This window comes from Perognathus longimembris, chromosome 5 (genome assembly GCF_023159225.1).
Source record: "Perognathus longimembris pacificus isolate PPM17 chromosome 5, ASM2315922v1, whole genome shotgun sequence".
NCBI lineage: Eukaryota > Metazoa > Chordata > Mammalia > Rodentia > Heteromyidae > Perognathus > Perognathus longimembris.
The window spans coordinates 6,792,960-6,813,134 of NC_063165.1; the positions used below are offsets into that span (position 1 = coordinate 6,792,960).

Here is a 20,175-nt window from a genome sequence, read left to right on the forward strand (position 1 = left end):
CATCCAGCCCCACCTAGTGGAAAGAGTCTCAAAGAGGGTGCAGGACTAGACTAGGAAAGTGCTCTGGCAACCAGGGCCTAGTCCAAAGACTCAGGATTCAGTGAGAAGCCTGCCTCCTTTCAGCAGGGGTCTAAAGAAGCACTACTCTCACTGCTCCCTCCTGCCTTTTTCTATGACCTCCTTTCCTTTCAGACAGCTAGGAAGACAGAAAGAACTTTCCACATTACCTGTCTTTCCCAAGTAAAGAAGATGATTAAGGTGACTCTGTGAAAGCACAGAGAAGACAGTCAGGAGGTGTGAAAGAAACTGAAGCAAACCCGGGTGTTGGGAGGGATTGAGTTTTCAGGCCCTCCAAGCCCCTAAGCTCCAGGTTACTCACTCTTCAACCTGATTACAACAGGATGGCCAGGATGGCCAGAAGTGTCCATCTGGAGAGATGATCCAGGAAATCCCACGTCTGAACCACCACCTAAGCTGGCCGAGCTGCGGAGGCCTGGGGTCAACTAGCCCTATTCTCTAGTTCTTATTTCTTGGTGGGCAATGCTCAGGGTGTGATTGCCCTTGGGAAAACAGGAAAATATGTGTAAATATTAGTTATAGAGACTGAGACACTGTCCCCCATTGCTGATAAGGGTAACCAGATCCCAGGGCTCTTTCTGTCGCCAGGTGGAACATAAAATAACATTTTAAAAAACAAGTTTAAAATGGTCCACGGCTGTACATAAATGGCCCAGCCAATTCTATTGGCCCCTAGAGATTATGCATTAAGTAAATTTTTTTTCAAATTTTTATTATCAAACTGATGTACAGAGAGGTTACAGTTTCATACGTTAGGCAGTGGATACATTTATTTTACTGTTTGTACATTAAGTAAATTTAGTCTGGATTAGTCTGGGAGTTTAACCATCAAGTTGCTCCAACAAGAAAACAAGTTCCCAGTTACAAACACACTCTCACAGTCCAATTTCTGGAGCAGAACCTGTAACTAAAGAGGGGATTGACCAAATTAACATCTGGAATGCCTATGTTTTTATTTTTGGTGTAAACTGGTAATAGACCCCACACATTAATAAATACGAAGCAGGTTCCACTGCCAGAGTACATCCTCTTCCTCTAGAAAGACTTCCCAGCCAGCACTGAAGCAGCAGCTCCTCTCCACTTAACCACTTTTCTACCCAATCCTTTCAACTTACTTGACCTGGGCGTGGCCAGGGATCAACATGGGAAGAGGTGGGATGGGAGGAGAGATAAGCCATCACCAACACGCTGAGAAGTGTGGCACACAGACTGGTGGTCAGGCTGCAGCTGACATCACTCCTGCTGCACAGGGACTGTCACCACATACATATCCACACAATTCCAAATCTTCATTTGGGCAACTCCTGATACCCTAACCCTTATGTGCTTATTTACCAAAAAACACTGTGGAGAATATTCATGGGCATTACAAAAATAAGAAGCAACATGATCAAATAAAGCCAATCAATGAAGGGTCTGATGCCAACATGACTCTCTTAGAGGGCTTAGGTCAGCCAGGCTTCCCCCTGACTTATACCACACTGGTTTCATTGATATTTTTTTCTATTATAATACCTCTGTAGACTAGTGTTTCAAAGACTACATTTTGAGGGGGAAAATAATTGTATCGCAAACAAATGAACATCAGACACTGATTTATCTCAGAAAGCAAAGCATGAAAATGTAAAACCTGAACCTCCAACTGCAGGGGTCAGCCCCCTTCTGTTGGTACATAACACATACAGGGAACACAGAAGAGAATTGTGCCTTGTCTGCTTCAAGTCTGAAATAAAATATTAAGTGCCAATGAACTAAGTGACTGTCATAGCCATTGGTGAGGCTTAGGTGCCTGGTTAAGACCCAGTTCCTGTTGCTTGCAGTTCTGGATGATCTCTTCCACGACCAACTTATTCCACCCATGAAAAGAAATATCGCCACTATGGCTGACTCCCCACATGGCACAGAGGACTGAGTCAAAGCAAGCTCGTATGGTAGTCCTCAGAGGCAAGTTGTCCTCGGCTATGCTCAACAGAGCAGTAGCTGAAGCACAGTTGCAGGCAACAGTGGTAACAACAGCACCCAGGTACTTGGTAGGAAGGAACGACTCATGATGCTAGTCAGACAAAGAGCACCAGAGGGATGAGGAAACTGACTTCTGTTCAGTGCCTCCACAAGGAATGGCTAATAAGCTCTAGCCACACTTTATGTACTCCTTTAAACAAGAAAGACAAAAGGATCTACAGCCTCACTGTTAAAGCCACACCTTTTTGTGGGCTTTTTTTTTCTTTAAGAAAGAAAAGGATATACACTCTCCCCAACACAATCTTCATCCTTCATTGTCGTCATGATTATGGAAGAAGCCCAGCCACTGTGCACTTCCTGTTGCCTAGCAACCCTCAGGCGCTCTCTTAGAAGTGTTCTTAAGCTCAACAGTAGCACAGAACAAGGTAGGGCAATCACAAGGTCTGCAATCAGCTACCACAGCCCAGCAACAGAAAGAAATGCAGTAAGAAAGCTTAGGTCCGTGTGCACACCAAGAGACCCACAGGACTAAAGCAGCATTCTGTTGCTAGAGCACAGTGACAGAGAGTCCCTCACTTGGTCTCAGTGACTCCATACTGCAGAAGCTAAGGGAGCTGTCCGGAGCCACACACAGCTGCTGAGTGCAATAGAGAGTGGAGCTTTTGTCAACTGAGCATCAGTTGGAGTAGGCAGTTTCGCTTGTGCCTTAGGCCCTGGTGATGAACCTTAGTCAGAAGCACATTTTGCTGTTCTGTAGCTTACATTCTGCAGAGGATGTGGATGGACACAGTGTTCACTGAAGTGTTCTGAAGACAGATGTTAAAAGAAATGTCAGGAGAAAAGAGTATTCAGGTTGAGAACAGCTTCTCGCAATCAAGAGCTTATATGCATGTTGCTCCTCACGTGACCTGCTTTTGTTCTGATTACAATTCAAGTAAAGGCCAGCATAACTGTGTCTATTTTTTCCCTTTTCTTCTGTCAGTACTGGGGCTTCAACTTAGGGCTTGGTCACTGTCCCTTAGCTTCTTTTTTACTCTACCACTTGAGTCACATTTCCAGCTTTTTGGTGGCTAATTGGAAATAAGGGATTTTTCTGCTTGGCCTGGTTTCAAACCACGATCTTCCTATATCAACCTCCTGAGCAGCTAGGATTACAAAGCACTCAGGCTCTTATTGCAACCCAACACTACTTCATGCACTTGTACAACACAGCATCACAGGGATGTGACTGTAGAAACAGGACAAGTTCTATATTGATAAATGTTCTTTATTGAGTCCATCAAAGGTACTTCCCCCCCACACAAGCACTGTGAGAAACTTACCCGCCTCTCCGATGCTGCTGACTGTGGGCATACATCTTGAAAGGAAGTGCTTTCTCACCCAGGTTTTCCAAGTTCCTCACGATGGCTCCTCGGTCCAGCAGGGCTTCTACTGTACGTTTCAAAGCCGCAGCAGACTCTGGCTGTTTTTTGTTTTTGTTTTTAAAGAGAAGAAAGAAAGCCATCAAAATCAATGTGATACCTAGAGTGATTAAGTCCAGCTGATTCTAATCATAAAAGCACTACTACTGGTAGAGATTTAAAGTTTTTATTGCTGGATAAAAGCAACAGAAACTGGTTTGGGCTAACTTAAGTAAAATAAAGAGAAAGGAAGAAAAAGCTGCTAGAAAATCAGGCCTTGGAGAATTCAGGGGCCAGAATAGATCCTGGAACCTGGCAGGCAAGAACTAATCAATAACTTCTTCGGAGCATCTCAGCCAGGCAGTCAGTCCCAACCAGGTAGTCGTGTATCTCAAATTCCAATTCCAGAACACTGTCCTATTGGCAGGTCATATTTAATAACCACTCAATCAAACCATAGCATTAGTCAGAAAAAAAGTTGTTTTCCAAAGAAAACCTGGGAAATTATAATCTAGGGGCAAGAACAAGTAAACCCAATCTCCATCCTCACAAACCTTACAATCCAATAATGGACTTTATACAAACACATGGGTAGACAAGCAGAGGACAGAATAAGTGTGACCCAGGGACATGGTTCAGGGAAGGAGGAGTAGCACATTCAGATGGGAGCATTAAGGAAAGCTTGCTCTGCAGGAGCCCCCAAAATGAAGACGCGAGATTGGTAAACCAATAAACCAGGCTCCAAGTAAAGGAGCCAAGGCAAATCAATGCACAGAGGAAAGAGCTAGGTGGCACAGAGGATACAACCAGGACAAGAGGAGTCAAGGAGACGGAGACCAAGGCCAAGGCCTATCATAAAAAGCAAAAATCAAACAATATAAAATTTCACCATCCTAAGATTTTTTTTTAAGGCTTGAAACATTTAAGGATTTTATTTGGGGCATTTCTCTGTGCCTATTATACAAAAAATAAATATCAAGAAAAGATGCTTTACCCAGTCAATCCAAAAAAATATATATATAGCTAGTGCAATGAGGACAAGATGAGGTAAAAACATGGCATCAAAACCTGGTGGCTGGCCAGTGGAGATGTCATCAGGAACTAAAGGAAATCAAGACATGTTGGCTGAAAGCAATAAAGGATCAGGGTTTAGAATACACTGAGTCTGAGATGCCCACAGACCCCTAGTTGCCATGAGTTAAGCTTTGTAGTCACTGGCATGGAGGCTTCAGGAAACCCAAAGAGATAGGTCAACAAGAGAACTAGCTGTCAAAAAGCCAAAAATATTAAGTATGTAGTAAAATAGGACAAGGAACATTGTCATGGAAACCCAAGAGACAGCCTCTAGAATGCAGGGTTAAGAATGGATATAGAGAAAGGACCATAAAGGATGGCTGCACAATACTTAGCAAGATGGGGTTCGTATCTGTTAGCTAAAGGTTGCCAAAGTTGTGTAGGCAGAGAAGAAGCTGAGGGCAAACAAGTCTGAGAAGTGTTTATGTATATAAAACACACGTGAGCAAGTCAGGAGTTAAAAGGAGAACGGACTAATCAAGAAGTTAAAATAAAGGATTTTAAATAGCAATGATGACAAAGACAATTTACTGCCTGGTTTCCAGAGACCCTTAAGATTGGTTTAGAATTTTGTGGCTACATACTTAATCTTTACCAGAAATAAGCAAGAAGGTATACAGAATTGGGGTCTGGAGATGCCATAGAAAAGTTTCTGGTAAGCAGAGGAGCCTGCTGCAGAAAAAAAAAAAGTCAATGAGGCCACAGACTGGGAAGATGGAGACATGGGGAGCTTATCCTGGAAGGGGCATAAGCAGTGACCCTTTGAAGTGCAGGAGAGGACTGCAATGTTCCCTGGCTCATCTTGTCAAATGAGAGACAAATGCAGAACTAGTTTGAAGTATTCATTCTGGAAAGCAAACAATATTTAGAATTGTTTTTCCTGATATATATTGCTAAAATGTCAGAAATGCACTAAATATGTGCTTCAAGCTTAGAAAAATTTTGCTTTCATAAAAAAACTACTAAAATGTTATATATTTATTTACCTAATTAGCCAACCTGAAAAGACAGGCTTTTCTTGCAAACAATAAATCAGGGTCAAATATCTTCTTATTCAGACTAAGTAAAAAGTGCTATGGTAACTTCTTACAATAATACCAGACATACACAGTTCTAAGCCTAGGACTGCAGAAAGACATTTCCACATGTCTGCAGAAACCTCATTATGAACAGCCTGATGATGCTTCATTTCATTAAAGATGCTGTTTCTTGAGCCGGCACTGCATCAATTAACCTATAACCCAAAGAACGAACAGACTATCCAAATAAAGAATGAATGAGGTTTCAAAAAATAAGTAACTTTGATTACTAGCCAATAATGATTAATTACCTAAATCATGAACTTTAATTTGTTTTGCCTGATTAAAAAGGAATATATCTCAATTACTTGTTGAAATTCTAATTGAAATGCTTCTAGTATGAAACAGGGAGTACCCTCTCCTGATAAAAGAGTTTGTGAAATAATAAGGCTTTCTTCTCCATCACGTCTACTCAGGAGGCTCTTGGGAAAGCCTACTCGGAAAAACTAAAGATCATGGTTTGAAACCAGCCTGGGAAGAAAAGTCCATTAGACTCTTATATCCAATTAACCAGCAAAATACTGCACTAGAGGCATGGCTCAAGTGGTAGAGAGCATGAGCAGAAAAAGCTGAGCAAGAGCATAAGGCACTGAGATCAAGATCTTATGACATCAGGGGCTGGGGATATAGCCTAGTGGCAAGAGTGCCTGCCTCGGATACACGAGGCCCTAGGTTCGATTCCCCAGCACCACATATACAGAAAACGGCCAGAAGTGGCGCTGTGGCTCAAGTGGCAGAGTAACTGCTAGCCTTGAGCGGGAAGAAGCCAGGGACAGTGCTCAGGCCCTGAGTCCAAGGCCCAGGACTGGCCAAAAAAAAAAAAAAAGATCTTATGACATCTGTTGCTGTGGAAACATCATTACACATCATTATACAGCAATTGTTACACAAAATATTTCCTTTCAATCATAAACTAAGCTTACCCATCTCAGGGGCCCCTGAAGCTAACTAGCCCATGCTGGACTATCAATATCAACATTGGCATCAAAAGGCTGTAAGTAACCTAGGTACCACAGATGTATGCCTGTAATCCTAGATACTCAGGATGCAGAGATCTCAGGAATCTACAGAATCATGACTTAAGACCAGACTGGGCAGTCTTTTGGACTGTATTGGAGGGGAAAAAAAAATCCACAAAAAGCAGGAGTAGAGGCCTAGCTTAAGTGCTAGCTAGTGCACTAGCCTAGCAAGCAAGCCTAAGATCCTGAGTTCAATACCAATACTGGCATAAAAGGGGAGTGGCTACAAATGAATACTAGTCCATAAAGTAAGTCATGATTAAAGATCCAACCTTGAATCAATGTACTAGCTGTCACTACCTGCATGGCTAAGTTATTCACAAGTGTCTGTGCAGTTCAACTGTAATGCTGTTAGGTCTTAATTAACTGAACTGATTTTCAGGGCTCAAATCAAAGAATAACATTCAGATGTCATTTAAGGATAAACCAAGGGAGTCATTTTCATGGAGCCAACAACCTTTTGGGGATGTCAAAGGAAAAGGGCAGTCACTACGGCATCGCTCAGCACACACTGGAGAGATTTAAAATAAAGATGTTTGAATGTCTCCCTCAGATATTTCAATTCAGTTGGCCTTGGGATTTAAAACTTTTGGGCACCAAGATTTTTATGAAGTCCTCCCAAATGAAGGTGAGGTCTACATTGTCATAAGAACTGCAGTTTATAAAGGGCTTTATTCAATAATCTTCACTAACTCTAATTTAATGTTCACTTTCTTTTTTTGCCAGTCCTGGGCCTTGGACTCAGGGCCTGAGCACTGTCCCTGGCTTCTTTTTGCTCAAGGCTAGCACTCTGCCACTTGAGCTGCAGTGCCACTTCTGGCCGTTTTCTATATATGTGGTGCTAGGGAATTGAACCCAGGGCTTCATGTATACAAGGCAAGCACTCTTGCCTCTAGGCCATACTCCCAGCCCTTAATGTTCACTTTCTTGCAGGAATTCTGGAATTTTCCATGAATATGAAATGGAAAAATGGCTACTTGTGGTACAGTCCACAATCCTGGGTCCATTCCTTTCCTTCCCATGCCCCTCCCAAAAGCACTTAAGAGATGAATAAAAGATGGAAATGGGATGACTGGCAGGAAGCCTGATTATCACAGCAGCAAGTAAATGACATGGCAAGGCCTGTAAAATGGATAGCAAGGGAAGAATCGGATAGACAACCCTGAGTCACCTGCTTTACTGTTATCCCCATACCATCTTTGCCTTTGCCTTTGTCTTTGCCTCTTCCAAGAGTAGAGGACAACAATGCAACGCCAGGGATGCCAAGGAAAGTATAAACCAAGAAAGCACTTAAAGATTTATAAGAAAGCTCTATTTAGGTGCTATGAATTTTCTAAATGCCAGTGCAAAATTTAGCAAAACATATCCATTAGATGATTGATTGGGTTGTGAAGTTACAACAAAATGCATTTACAGAATCAGAAACGTGGACTTTAGTAAGAGATCTACACACCTTGCTGAACAACAGACCAAAACTGTGCCCATCAAACAGGGCTATAATATGTGCTTAAACTCAAGGGATGAGAGGAAGCTACTTAAGCAACTGTTCTACACTGAACAGCGGGGAACAGAAAGGGCATACAAACACAAAGGAATCAGAAATATAAACATCAAGATTCATCCACTTTCTAGAAATGTGCTTGTCCTCTAAAATCCCAGGGGCACCTCTCTCATTCTACATATACCTTGCAAGTATCCTTATTTAGGATGAATAATTTATGCTATTGCTATTACTGGGCTTGAATTCAGGGTCTGGGAGCTATCCCTGAACTCTTCTGCTCAAGGCTGTCAACTCTAACCTGAGCTCCACTTTCAGCTTTTTGCTGGCTAGCTGCTGTTAAGAGTCTCATTAACTGTTTTGTCAAGGCTGGCTTTGAACCACAATCATAAGCTCTCAGCCTCCTGAGCAGCATAAGCCCTTTCTTAAACTAAAACTTTTCAAAGCTGAATCTTACCATCTAGAAGATGCTGGAGAGGTAAAGAATCTAGCACACCACATAGTCAATAAATATTTGGTGGCTATGTAAAGTCAATCAGTTAATAAATAAAAGTTGCTAATAAGTATTTAGTCAAACTAGATAGGAAGAACAGATTAAATGGAATTAGAAAACTAAGATCCTCCTTGCAAAGAGGAAGTATTTTCTGAATGGCAGAGATACATAATAAAGCTAAGGTACACTGTTAGTCCAAAATAGATACAAAGTAAAGAACTAGAAATAAAAAAGATTTAAAAAACCAACAACCAGAAACAAAAGCACAGTCAAACACACTAAACTGGTGTCTCCAAACTGAAAAATTCTTAGGATGAGATAAAGAACTCAGTGTTCAACCCCTAGGGTATACAAGGAATGTTTCTTCAACAAAACCCAGCTTCTGTAACTTCTGGAAACCAAGGCACCAAATCTTCTCATTCTACACAGGACTGTAGAGGGAATCTACCAGAGTATGGCAGTGAGACATCCAGCTGGACTTGGATGCCACTGTCCTGATGTAGCAAGGTCTTCCTTCAACAGTGTGTGGGGAGGGGGGTGTGCTCATGCGCAGAGGTGGGCACCATACTCTCAAGAGTTCCCAGCCTCCAGAACCATAGCTAATTTTACAAGTTTACTGCTTCAGGCAGCTTGTTATAGCAATAGGAATGAACTAAGATCACACCCCAGAGAAAATCAAGCATGTGAAACCTGATTTTTGAAACTTGTGAGTACACTTATTTCAAATAAAGATACGACAAGGTATACTACTTGAGAACTTGGGAATGGAAAGCGGATACAGTCAATAAGAAAACACCTAAATGAGACTGGAACAAGCGTTCTTGGGGAGAGGTGCTGACAATGTTCTACTTCTTGTGGATGGTGATGACATTCACTTGCTTCACAAGTCTACAAAGATAGACCTTCATTTTTTGTGGACTTCCTACTTGCAGATTCACCTATTTGTTAAAATTTATTTGCAACTCTCCAAATCTGCATTGCCCCTCTGAAATCCATGCTGCCCCCACCCAGCCCAATCATTTGCAGACATGCACACACACACACACACACACTCACCGAGGAAAAACTTAAGTCACCTCTTGTACACCTTTATAAGTGAGATAGAATAAGGCAACATTTTGCTTTTGTTTCAACTCTCACACCACAGTCATAGTCTATTCAGTGCCTTTCTCTGTGTGTGTGCGCACGCGTGTGTGCTTTCTGTTGATTTCCCCCAATGAAATGACCCCTACATGTACTACTGAGGTATTTAAGCCCAAGAAGAGTATGATGTACCTTTCAGAGAAAACACCCTAAATAAGCATCATCAGGAGTGAACTGCAGTAGTGCTGCTGGCCTTACAGTCAAATGTAAATGACAATTAAAGGAACCACAATTTACATTAAGTATGGTGTCTTTTTTTTTTTTTTTTTGGCCAGTCCTGGGGCTTGGACTCAGGGCCTGAGCACTGTCCCTGGCTTCTTCTTGCTCAAGGCTAGCACTCTGCCACTTGAGCCACAGCGCCACCTCTGGCCATTTTCTGTATATGTGGTGCTGGGGAATCGAACCTAGGGCCTCATGTATACGAGGCAAGCACTCTAGCCACTAGGCCATATCCCCAGCCCCTAAGTATGGTGTCTTTAAACAGAAATACAGTCGTTGATTGGCCAATTGACAAAAATGAGGCTATAGGCAACTGACAAAATATTTACCGAAGAGGCATATGATTTAGCATTCACCAATTATTGGTCTAGAAAACTAAACCTATTAGAGCTAATGATAATAATTCTATTTCTGTGTGGTTTTATGGACTATGTTTGTGAAGTTTCATAAAAAGTGCTTTGATAGGTGGGGGACTCATATTAAAAAAATCAATTATACAGCTTCTAAGGCTTTTAAAGACACCAGTAAAAGTTTCTCTTTCAAGGAAGGGCAGAGATGTACAAAAAGCTCTGAAATTTCAGCTTTCAAAGACTATATTGAGCAGTTGTCAAGACTTCCAGGCATGTTGGAAGGTTCAACTAGAAATCTACTAGGACAACTGTGTAGGTGGATTCCCCCACCCCCCACTTTAATATGGTATAACTGACAGGATGTGTAATGTATGTATGATATTCTGACACAGTACAAGATTTAGTTTTGTAGTTACACCCCTGCAATAATGTGGGAGAAAAGGAGACAACAGTACTAAAATTGTGGAAGGAAAAATGGGAGGGGAAAACCAATAATTAGCCATGTACATTGTATATACGGTGTGTGTGTGTGTGTGTGTATGTGTGTGTGTGTGTAAATCTGAGAATTGATAGCTCTGGACACATGAAATTAGGGCTAAGTTAGGATCATATATATATATATATATATATATATATATATATATATATATATATATATATATGAAATAGGAAGTTGGGCCCTGTACTGTGTATTTACAATTTACTCTCTGAAGTAATATCTCTTCGTGGAAATCCCAAGAGTGCATGAACAGCTCTAAGTGGGGGTGGGTGCCACACCAAAAGGGGCATAAGAATGTATACTGAATGCTAAGGTCCCTGTGCTCCTCCATCCTTGGCTCTCAGAACAGTGGGAGACAGTCTCTTATCTTTCAGGTCTCCTGTTTTTTCATCTTGTCATATTTTCGGTGCTGGGGATAAAATCGAGGGCCTGACACAGATGCCAGGAAAGTACTGTACAGTGATCTACATCCCCATCTTTACCCTTCATTTTAAAACTTCCTTTGGGAACTCTTATCTATTCTAAAGTTGCTACAGAATTTGTCCTTGGGGGAAAAAGGCCAATGTTCGATAATGCTCTACTTATTTTATGTTCTACTTTATTTTGTAACTCCCCTAACTTCCCAAATCTGCATTGCTCAACTATGGGCAGGGAATGGGAGGGAGAGGACTGAAGTTGAAGGCCAGCCCAGAAATAAAAGAAGTTTTCAAGACCCCATTTAACAATGGTTGCCTACACTGGTTATACCAAGGAAATACAAGTAGAAGAATGACACACACAGTGTCTGAGTCTGCCTAAATTAGTAAAACCCTACCTGGAAAATAAGCAATAGAAAAAAGGCCTGGAGGTGCCACTCAAGTAATAGATTATTTACCTAGCAAGTATGATGCCTTGAGTTCAATATCCAGGATACCATCAACAAAACAAAATTAAAACAAAGCCAAGGGCTGGGGATATGGCCTAGTGGCAAGAGAGCTTGCCTCATATACATGAGGCACTGGGTTCGATTCCCCAGCACCACATATACAGAAAACGGCCAGAAGTGGCGCTGTGGCTCAAGTGGCAGAGTGCTAGCCTTGAGCAAAAGAAAGCCAGGGACAGTGCCCAGGCCCTGAGTCCAAGCCCCAGGACTGGCCAAAAAAATAAATAAATAAATAAATAATAAAGCAAAGCCAAGCCATGAAGGCCAAACTATGAAGCTGAGAATGTTCTACCTACATTCCGGAATGCCTTGTTCATCTTATTAAATATAAGCAGACAACAAACGATTAGCACACATCTAAGAAATGCCTTTAACATGAAAAGACCATCATGAACTCAAAAACTGTGCCTAGAGTAAATAATGGAAGATAAACTCCAGTGTTTTCAGACATGAGACAACAGCACAAAACAAGAGCCCTGGGGGTTAAAAAGAAAAATGCATGGCAGGAGGATGTTCATTTGTCTTGATAGAAATTGCACAAAAACAGTTTTCCCACACAAAGGTTGGAAGATCAAGTTCAAAACTTCCTCCAGAAAGGAAAAAGACAAAAACTCAAAAACTTATCAACTAATGTAATATCAGGTCAAGAGGTCCAAGAGTTAAACAAAAAAAGTGGTTCCAAAAAGGAGATAGAAATATTACCCCAGAACTGAGCAGGGATCTTCAAAGAGCCCTCAAAGGGTCAGTACAGTGAAATACCTTCACCAAACCACATTAATTACCAAATTTGGGGACAAAAGGACTAAAAGTTAGAAAATCATCTTTATACTTCTAAATTTCCAGTATTCTTGCAGTTTTAGTCCTTGTGTTCTCAAAGTGCTTTTCCACCTAGAATCCAGACATTTTTAGACATGCAAAAAATATTTTTCTTAATTTCTAGAGTTGTAGGGTTTAAAAATGTGTTAGTATCATCAGCTTCCTCAAAGTTGGAGAGGGGAAACAAACAGAATCAGCAAATGCTAAAAGGAAACCTCATGCTGGTTTAGAACTAGAGTTGGTAGGTGTATGAATGAACTTCATAGCTCTGTATACAGAAGGGGGTAAAACTATGACATTACAATAGCAACAAGCACACCAGACTGTTCCCTGCTAAGTGCTTGGCCCACCTTGCATGGGAAACCAGTATCACCAGCCCAAGACAAAAAAGAACCCAAAGAACAAAGAAACTTGCCCAATTTTAGGTAAACAAAATAAAGACATGATCAACTACAGAAAATAATCCAGAAGTTCATGCTGACAAATGAGAAAAATGGATTTTAGTTCAGAATGCCCCTCACATAAAATAAGGTCAGAAAAATAGCACTTTTATGCCGTAACACTAAACCACATCACCAACATGAAGCTTTGAACACACACATAACTAATGCTGTACCCACACCAAAATGCAGTCCAGAGCTAAACTTGAAGCAACAGAAATTCTAATTGGGGAAGAAGTCACAACATGACCTGCTTACTTCCAAAAGACCAATAATAAAGCCCATGCAACCAGTCCAGATTAACAAGAGATATAATGCTAAATGCAAAAGAAAAACAAAACACCAGCTTTTGGATGGATTTAACATGCTAAAACAACATTACTGAAATCAACATGTGAATGGTCTTTGGACTAAATAAAGACTGTTTTATCTTCCAGATTTTGACAAAGACTATGAGTGACTTTCCTAATCTTAAAAATATATATATATATATATATATACCCCTAAACTTAAGAGGTAAGAGGGTTATAATGTCTGCAAATGTTCATGAGGCTCAGAAAAATGTACACGACAAAGCAAACAAGGCAGTGTGTGCACCCTGTGGATTTAATCCCTAAATTCTTCTATTCCTACAAATTGAAATTATAGTAAGTAAAAGGACTTAAGAATTCTGTTATATAGTCTATGTTTTACATAGGACTATTTTTAGTTTGTATCTGTGAGGCTGTGTTCACGGGTGTGGCCATAACAGGAACCATAAGAGCTAATAAGAAATTGAGGTACATCTTCCTCAATTCTGAGACACAAGACACAGGAAGTTTGAGGGAATAATTGAGTTCATATTGAAAATACTCAGTCACAGAAAGGTAAATTTTTCATTTTATTCAAAGTTGGTACAGAAGTGCTAACATTTCCATAAAATAATTACTATACTTCAGTTACAGGACAAAATACCACAGAAAGGAATGTACTTTGCAAGAAATGTAGTTCATTTTAAGTTTCCAAATACTTCTGAAGGCAAATGCAGCAGCTGGCAAAATAACACACAGTACACAAAGGACAGTGTATTTTAGTCAGTAATGAAAACTGACAACTCTTTAGCAGATTTGCTTCATTTTTCTCATTTTTTAAACAATAACACTTAAAAGCACATTGAACCAATATCATACATTCAACAACTTTAAAAAATGAGATTGAGTACAATAACATAGTCAAGTTAGAACTGTCATTGTCACAAAGTTAACAACAACTTTAAATCTACAGGTTCAATTCATTTTCCTTTCATCATGGAAGTAACTTGGTTAACACCAAATTCTACTTTCTGTTTGAAACTATGACATTTCACAATGACATGGAACTGATTAAGTGAAACTTAAAAAAAAAAAAAGCTGTGCTCAATGAAGGCTAAATTGGTCATCATTTTACAATTTAAAAAAAATCTAATAGCAAATTATTCATCAACTTCATTTAGAATCACATTTAGTCTATAATACCTAGCTAAAATGATACATGTGCACAATACAATACACACACACACACACACACACACACACACACCCAGTGCACTGACTGGTCTCTTACAGAAAATCTGAACTAAGTGTAATAGGCAGGACACGAGGAAAACATTTTTCAATGTGGACATCTTTTTAAAATGCATTAAATACTTACAATATCAAAATTGCTACATAAAAGCAGCAATATTCTGCTGACATTTGGCTTAAAAATAAAGTAATGAGTTAAGCAATTTCACAGGATATTATTAGAAAAGGAATTGGTTTTCTTCTTGAAGAATACTACTAACTTTTGCACAGCAACTATTTTTGATATCCATCTTATTAAAAAAGAAAAAAAAAAGCACTGAAAAGCACAGTTCATATGGGGACTGCCAACACAAGTCTGGACATTGCAAAGAGGATGTCCAAGCAAAGAAAAAAAGCAAAGAAAGGGTAAATCCTTGCTCTATTTTTGAACACTGTTGGCAACCTATAAACTGAACCAATAATGGCAAGGAAATGCAGAAAAAGATTCCATGCCATTATTAGACACTAATGTTATATGTTACTGGGGAAAAAAATAAAGCTTTTGCATCTAACAATCCCACAGAAAAGTCTATGAGCAAAAGACTTGTTGATCTGTTTGCCACTCCAAAGTCTGTGATCTCACAGTGAAATTAGAAAATTCTCATTATACATATTTACATCACTTTCACCTAGGCTACTTAAAGCAATGTCCCATGGAATTACAAATGAAAGCTGTTTCTACCAAAGGAACTTTAAAAAGTATTCTTTCATAAAGTTTTTACAAACTATTTAAATTTAAAGGTACAGAATATATGATGTACATACAGGACTAACAAGCTGTAACTGCTTTGTGTTATCACATACTGTTAAGCCAAACATGTTCCTCAAGCTTCCCCACCATCCTCTCCCTTCAGCCTCCCACCACCTAAGTATGACTTTAAGTTCTAAAATAATCATATGTAGCTATACACCTGCCCAGCCCTTTCTAGAGGGAGGAACCTTTTCCTCAAAGTATACAGGTAAACTCTTCTAAAACTTGTCACATTCAATCAATCATAAGAATTTGCCAAATCTAAGATAAATATATGAAATAGAGAGCAGGTACATAAGGCGGTCATCACTTTTTCTTGATTCTGAGTTGTATCGATACTGACAAAACTCAAGACAGCTATGTGTTCACACTGGGTAAAGTGTTCAGAGGTGCATAATAAAGTGAAGGATAGGATATGGGCAATGCTGATGGGAAGAAACATTTTCCACCCTGTGCTCCTTCAGATTTCCACTCATCTAGTCTTGATAAAAGAATCTTGTGAACAAAGGCCATGGGTGAAAAGCATTGTAGTTCATTTGGCAAATGTGTCTCAGAATTACTCTAATCAAATTCTCCTCTACTAAATAAAACGAAGTACACTAATTTCATTTTACACACAAATATGAAAAATTTGCCCTATTAAAAATTAATTTTGCCCAGTTTTTTACATTATCGACAGAGTAATACTTTCTCAAGACAATTTTTAAATAACTCCAATAGCTCCATAGCTTAAAGGTTACCTACCTACCCAAAAGCTAAGTCTGTCCTGTTTCTTTAGTTCACGTTGTAAGAATGAGCCCATAGACCCAATATTTGCTAATAGTCCCCAAACATGATCACAGTATTTCTGACATCTTCATTTTCCCTCTACTAAATCAGTACAGGCTTACTCAAGAGTACTTTGAATCGTAACCACTTAAATTCACCTGCAACTCAGATACTTCATTACCTAGAATTAATACTGTGATCTTCCTAACAACTTTGATAAATACAGGAGGGAGGGGGGATTATGATGGCACTTATGGGGTGACTGAGAATGCTCCTAATCTTGTGCTTTCTGTGTGTGGAAATACATGTGGGCATAATTTTGTGCTTTCTATGGATCCTTACTTTAGCTTTCTCATGGAATATGAACTTGTGATGTATGTGTATAAAGATATACTAATCTAACCTACAGTGGAAAAACAATAAAAATTAAAATATATCAGATTTATTTAAGAAACTCTACATTTTAATCATGGATATAAAAGAGGCAAGTAAAGACAAATAAATAACATTAAGATGCAATGTAAATATTGCATGAATCTAAAGGCTACACATACAAGTATGTAAATATGTATTTTCTTTTAACGTTCATCACTATTTACAATACAATTTAGGAAGAGTAACAACAAATAAGTTCCTACTAAGAAAGGAAAAAGTGCAAACTAGCATATCAATACTGACAACAAGAAGGCACTAATCCAATGCATCAATTTCAAATACCAATTCTACTATGGAATACCATACTGAACCAGCCCTTGCCAAATCAGGACTTTAATGACAGAAATATGCCTAGCTACAATTTCACAACTATCCCAACAAAAAAGTGAGTTACTAATCAACACTCCAATTATAAAAGTGTAGGCTACATTGCTAAATTGAAAAATCTAATTTGTCTAAAAAAAAAAACAAAACCCTAAATCCTTTATCAAGCAGCAGTAGGAGAACTGGATTAATTCACCAAGATATGATTAGGTTGTGGATATCTACTATCAATTTGTGCTGTTGTTTAAACATATCAGTACAGTAGATACCTGACTGGAGTTCACTGAACTGTAAACTAGGACCTGGAAAGGAGGTGGAAGGGATGGGAGTGGCTTCATTAAGGCCAGCAACAGTTACACTTGAATGCTCTTCTCCACCTTTCTCAGAATCTGACACCACCATGTACTGCCCCCAGTGGCTCTCCAGCTGCTAAATCTATTCTAGAGTGGCCTTCTTCAATCATACTGTTACATACAGAAAGGTTTTTGGTTTAAGTCAACAGTGGCAGATTCTATATGATAGCATCCTAAAGAGTAAAGTGCCATGACGTTACTAGATACACCAAACCTTTCCATTCATTTTTGAGTGAAAGACTATATGCCAATGGTTATGATGGCAGATTGCCAGAAAAACAGGGTGCTTATCCCCCTCCAAAGGAATTAAAATCCACCTTTTAAAGAAGTTAAAACAGAAAGACCAACATAAATAACATCAATTTCACAACATTTTTAAAAAGATGAATCAGTAGTAAACTCTTATTTCTAGCACTGGAGAAACATTTGCAGGACTAAATGAATAAAGGTGTAGGACTGCACAATGAAAAAGCCTGTTACTTAGAATCTTAGCTAGATTCCCTTTCAGTCAAAGTAGTTGGGTGGCTGAATAGTTACAGAATCTCCAACAGAGAAGTATGACAAAAGCATACCAAGTTAAGTCAAAGTGCCATAATGCGGAAAAGGGGCTTGTCAACCAGGTCTAAGTACTCAGTGCCCAATCCCTCTGCAGCCCTACCTAGTACAAAAGGATTTCCAAACTACAGACCAGTTCCAACTTTTCGGTAAAAACCTATTTTTCTGGCATAAGACAAACTCCACTGCCTCTCTGTATTGACAGCATCATTTCAAAGGGACTCTTGCGTTTTCATTATTACTCTCTCCTTAATTTGTGAAAACAATCTTGAAAATACTGAACTACTAGTACTTTTATCCTTAGCTAACACAAATTTATTCTCAAACATTCCTTCTTTAAACTTAACACTATTTTAATAAGCCATTATTTGGATCTAAGACCTCTATACCAAGACAATATGCCTGAAAAGTGAACTAAATTTACCAAAGAGCTAAACAAGAATTTAGTAAGTGCGAAAGGAAAAGGTGAAGAACTAAGTAGCCAAGTTGAGGAGATAAAAAGCCAGGTGTTTCCAAACAGTAAGTCCCAATGCACATACAGAGAGAAATGGATGCCAATAAGAAACTCTGCCCAAGCTAATAAATGCTTCCTATCAAGTCATCACTATCATGTGTCAGTCACTTTAAACTTTAATGTGCTAATTCATATTTTACAATACTTATCATTAAACCAGGAGCTCAACAGGCTCTTTTTCCCTAGTATTCCAATTTATAGATCTGAGATCAAGATACTTTGAGATGTCACCACTGACCCTCATTTGGTCTCTTTTCCAGTCATATATCTCAGATGAAAATGAAACAGAGAAATGAAGCAGAAATGAATCAAGTAACCCTAAAACTACCAAGTGGGAATGTTACAACACTTTTTTTTTGGGGGGGGGGGGGGTTCCCATCCTGGGGCTTGAACTCTAGGCCTGGTTGCTGTCCTTGAGCTCTTTTTTGCTCAAGGCTAACATGCTACCACTTTGAGCCACAGTACCACTTCTGGTTTTCTGGTGGTTAACTGGAGATAAGAGTCTCACAGACTTTCCTGCCCACTGGGCTGGCACTGCAATCCTTAGATCTCAGTCCCCAGAATAGCTAGCTAGAATCACAGGCTTGAGCCACCAGTACCCAGCAAGACCTAATTCTTTAATGGCCAATAATATAGCTGCTTTATTTATGGAAAACCACAAGAGTAACTCATAGACTACATTATATGATACTCAGAGGAAGACCACGTGCCTGGAATAGAAAAAAGCCCAAAATCCACCAACTTTTGATGTTCTAGGAACTGTTTAGTTGCCCTGGACAGGACTTTAATCTGCTTAGCCTTGAGACAGAGAGCTGAATAACAATCCTGCACAATTCTTAAAATGGAAAGTTTCACAAAGGGATGGGTCTGGCAATCTCTTATTCTGCTATCCCTAAAGCTATGACTACCTGACCCTGGCCAGTCTGTGCCCCCCCCCCCCCCAATGGATCCTTTGAGCAAAGAAAGTGAAAAGGAAGCCCTGGAGATCAGATCTATACTGAGTATGGATCAAAAGATACACGCAGCACCACTGCTATTGCTTGCTTCTCTGAAGAAAAAAGAAGTAATCACCTCCCCAGAAAAAAGATGAGGGGGAACCTGCTACAATAGTTTACTCTTGGGATGACAGGACAGAATCTTCTGAGAGATGAACAGAGAAACCAAATGTCCCATACCAAAAAGAAAAAGGGGGGGAAAAAAAGTCCTTCTATAAACCAGTATACTTAAGCTCTTCTTATCAAATCAGGAGATGAAGACTTCCTGAGAAGACAAGAATCTAGGCACTGGGGGATATCATTCACAGCTGGCAAAGATGGTATTTTGGTCCATACTCCCCCCCTCCCCCACCACCTGTTTTCTTCATTTTGACTTTTAGCTATTATTTTAGTCAGGATCACTCTTGGTCTGAACCTTTGTTTGAGCAAACATAAACATACCCACATTGTATAGAGATCAATATCATCATTTAGGATTCATTTACTCAGTGTAAAGTAGGAACATTTTCCTAGCTACAAACACTCTCTGACTATTAGTCCCCTCAAAAGGAAGATGCCATCAGCAATTCACATACTGATTCAAGAACACTATCTATTCCTGGGAAGCAATAAGAAGAAAAGCTTCATGGACTTCAGTATAAATAAAAGTGATGTTTACACTGATAAGAATAAACAATTCTAATGGACAAGCTAATAAGTCATTCCTTATTTACAGACATTAGTACTCTAACCTTGACCTACTGCTATACACACACCAATTGATATAAGATGATGTATTTTATGAAACAGCAGAGAAAAGATAGGGAGACCTTAATTCTCTAAACTATTAGTACTCAATATTAAATGAAGGAGAAAAGTCACATACAGACTCTCCTATTCGCTTATGCTATCAAGAGAAAAGATAAGAA

The 20,175-nt window shown here is 39.4% G+C and overlaps 1 protein-coding gene and 1 long non-coding RNA gene across 2 annotated transcripts in view; one reads left to right on the forward strand and one right to left on the reverse strand.

Moving 5' to 3' along the window:
• Positions 1 to 20,175, reverse strand: part of Mrps6 (mitochondrial ribosomal protein S6) — a 53,116-nt gene that overhangs the window by 8,841 nt on the left and 24,100 nt on the right. Inside the window, exon 3 of the mRNA XM_048346263.1 lies at positions 3,363 to 3,502. Within this exon, the coding sequence (XP_048202220.1) occupies positions 3,363 to 3,502 (140 nt within the window). The remainder of the gene's footprint in view (positions 1 to 3,362; positions 3,503 to 20,175) is intronic.
• On the forward strand, positions 3,613 to 17,743 carry LOC125351485. The gene is made up of 3 exons (XR_007210959.1): positions 3,613 to 3,623; positions 6,862 to 6,864; positions 17,624 to 17,743. It is a non-coding gene; the product is annotated as an uncharacterized LOC125351485 (long non-coding RNA).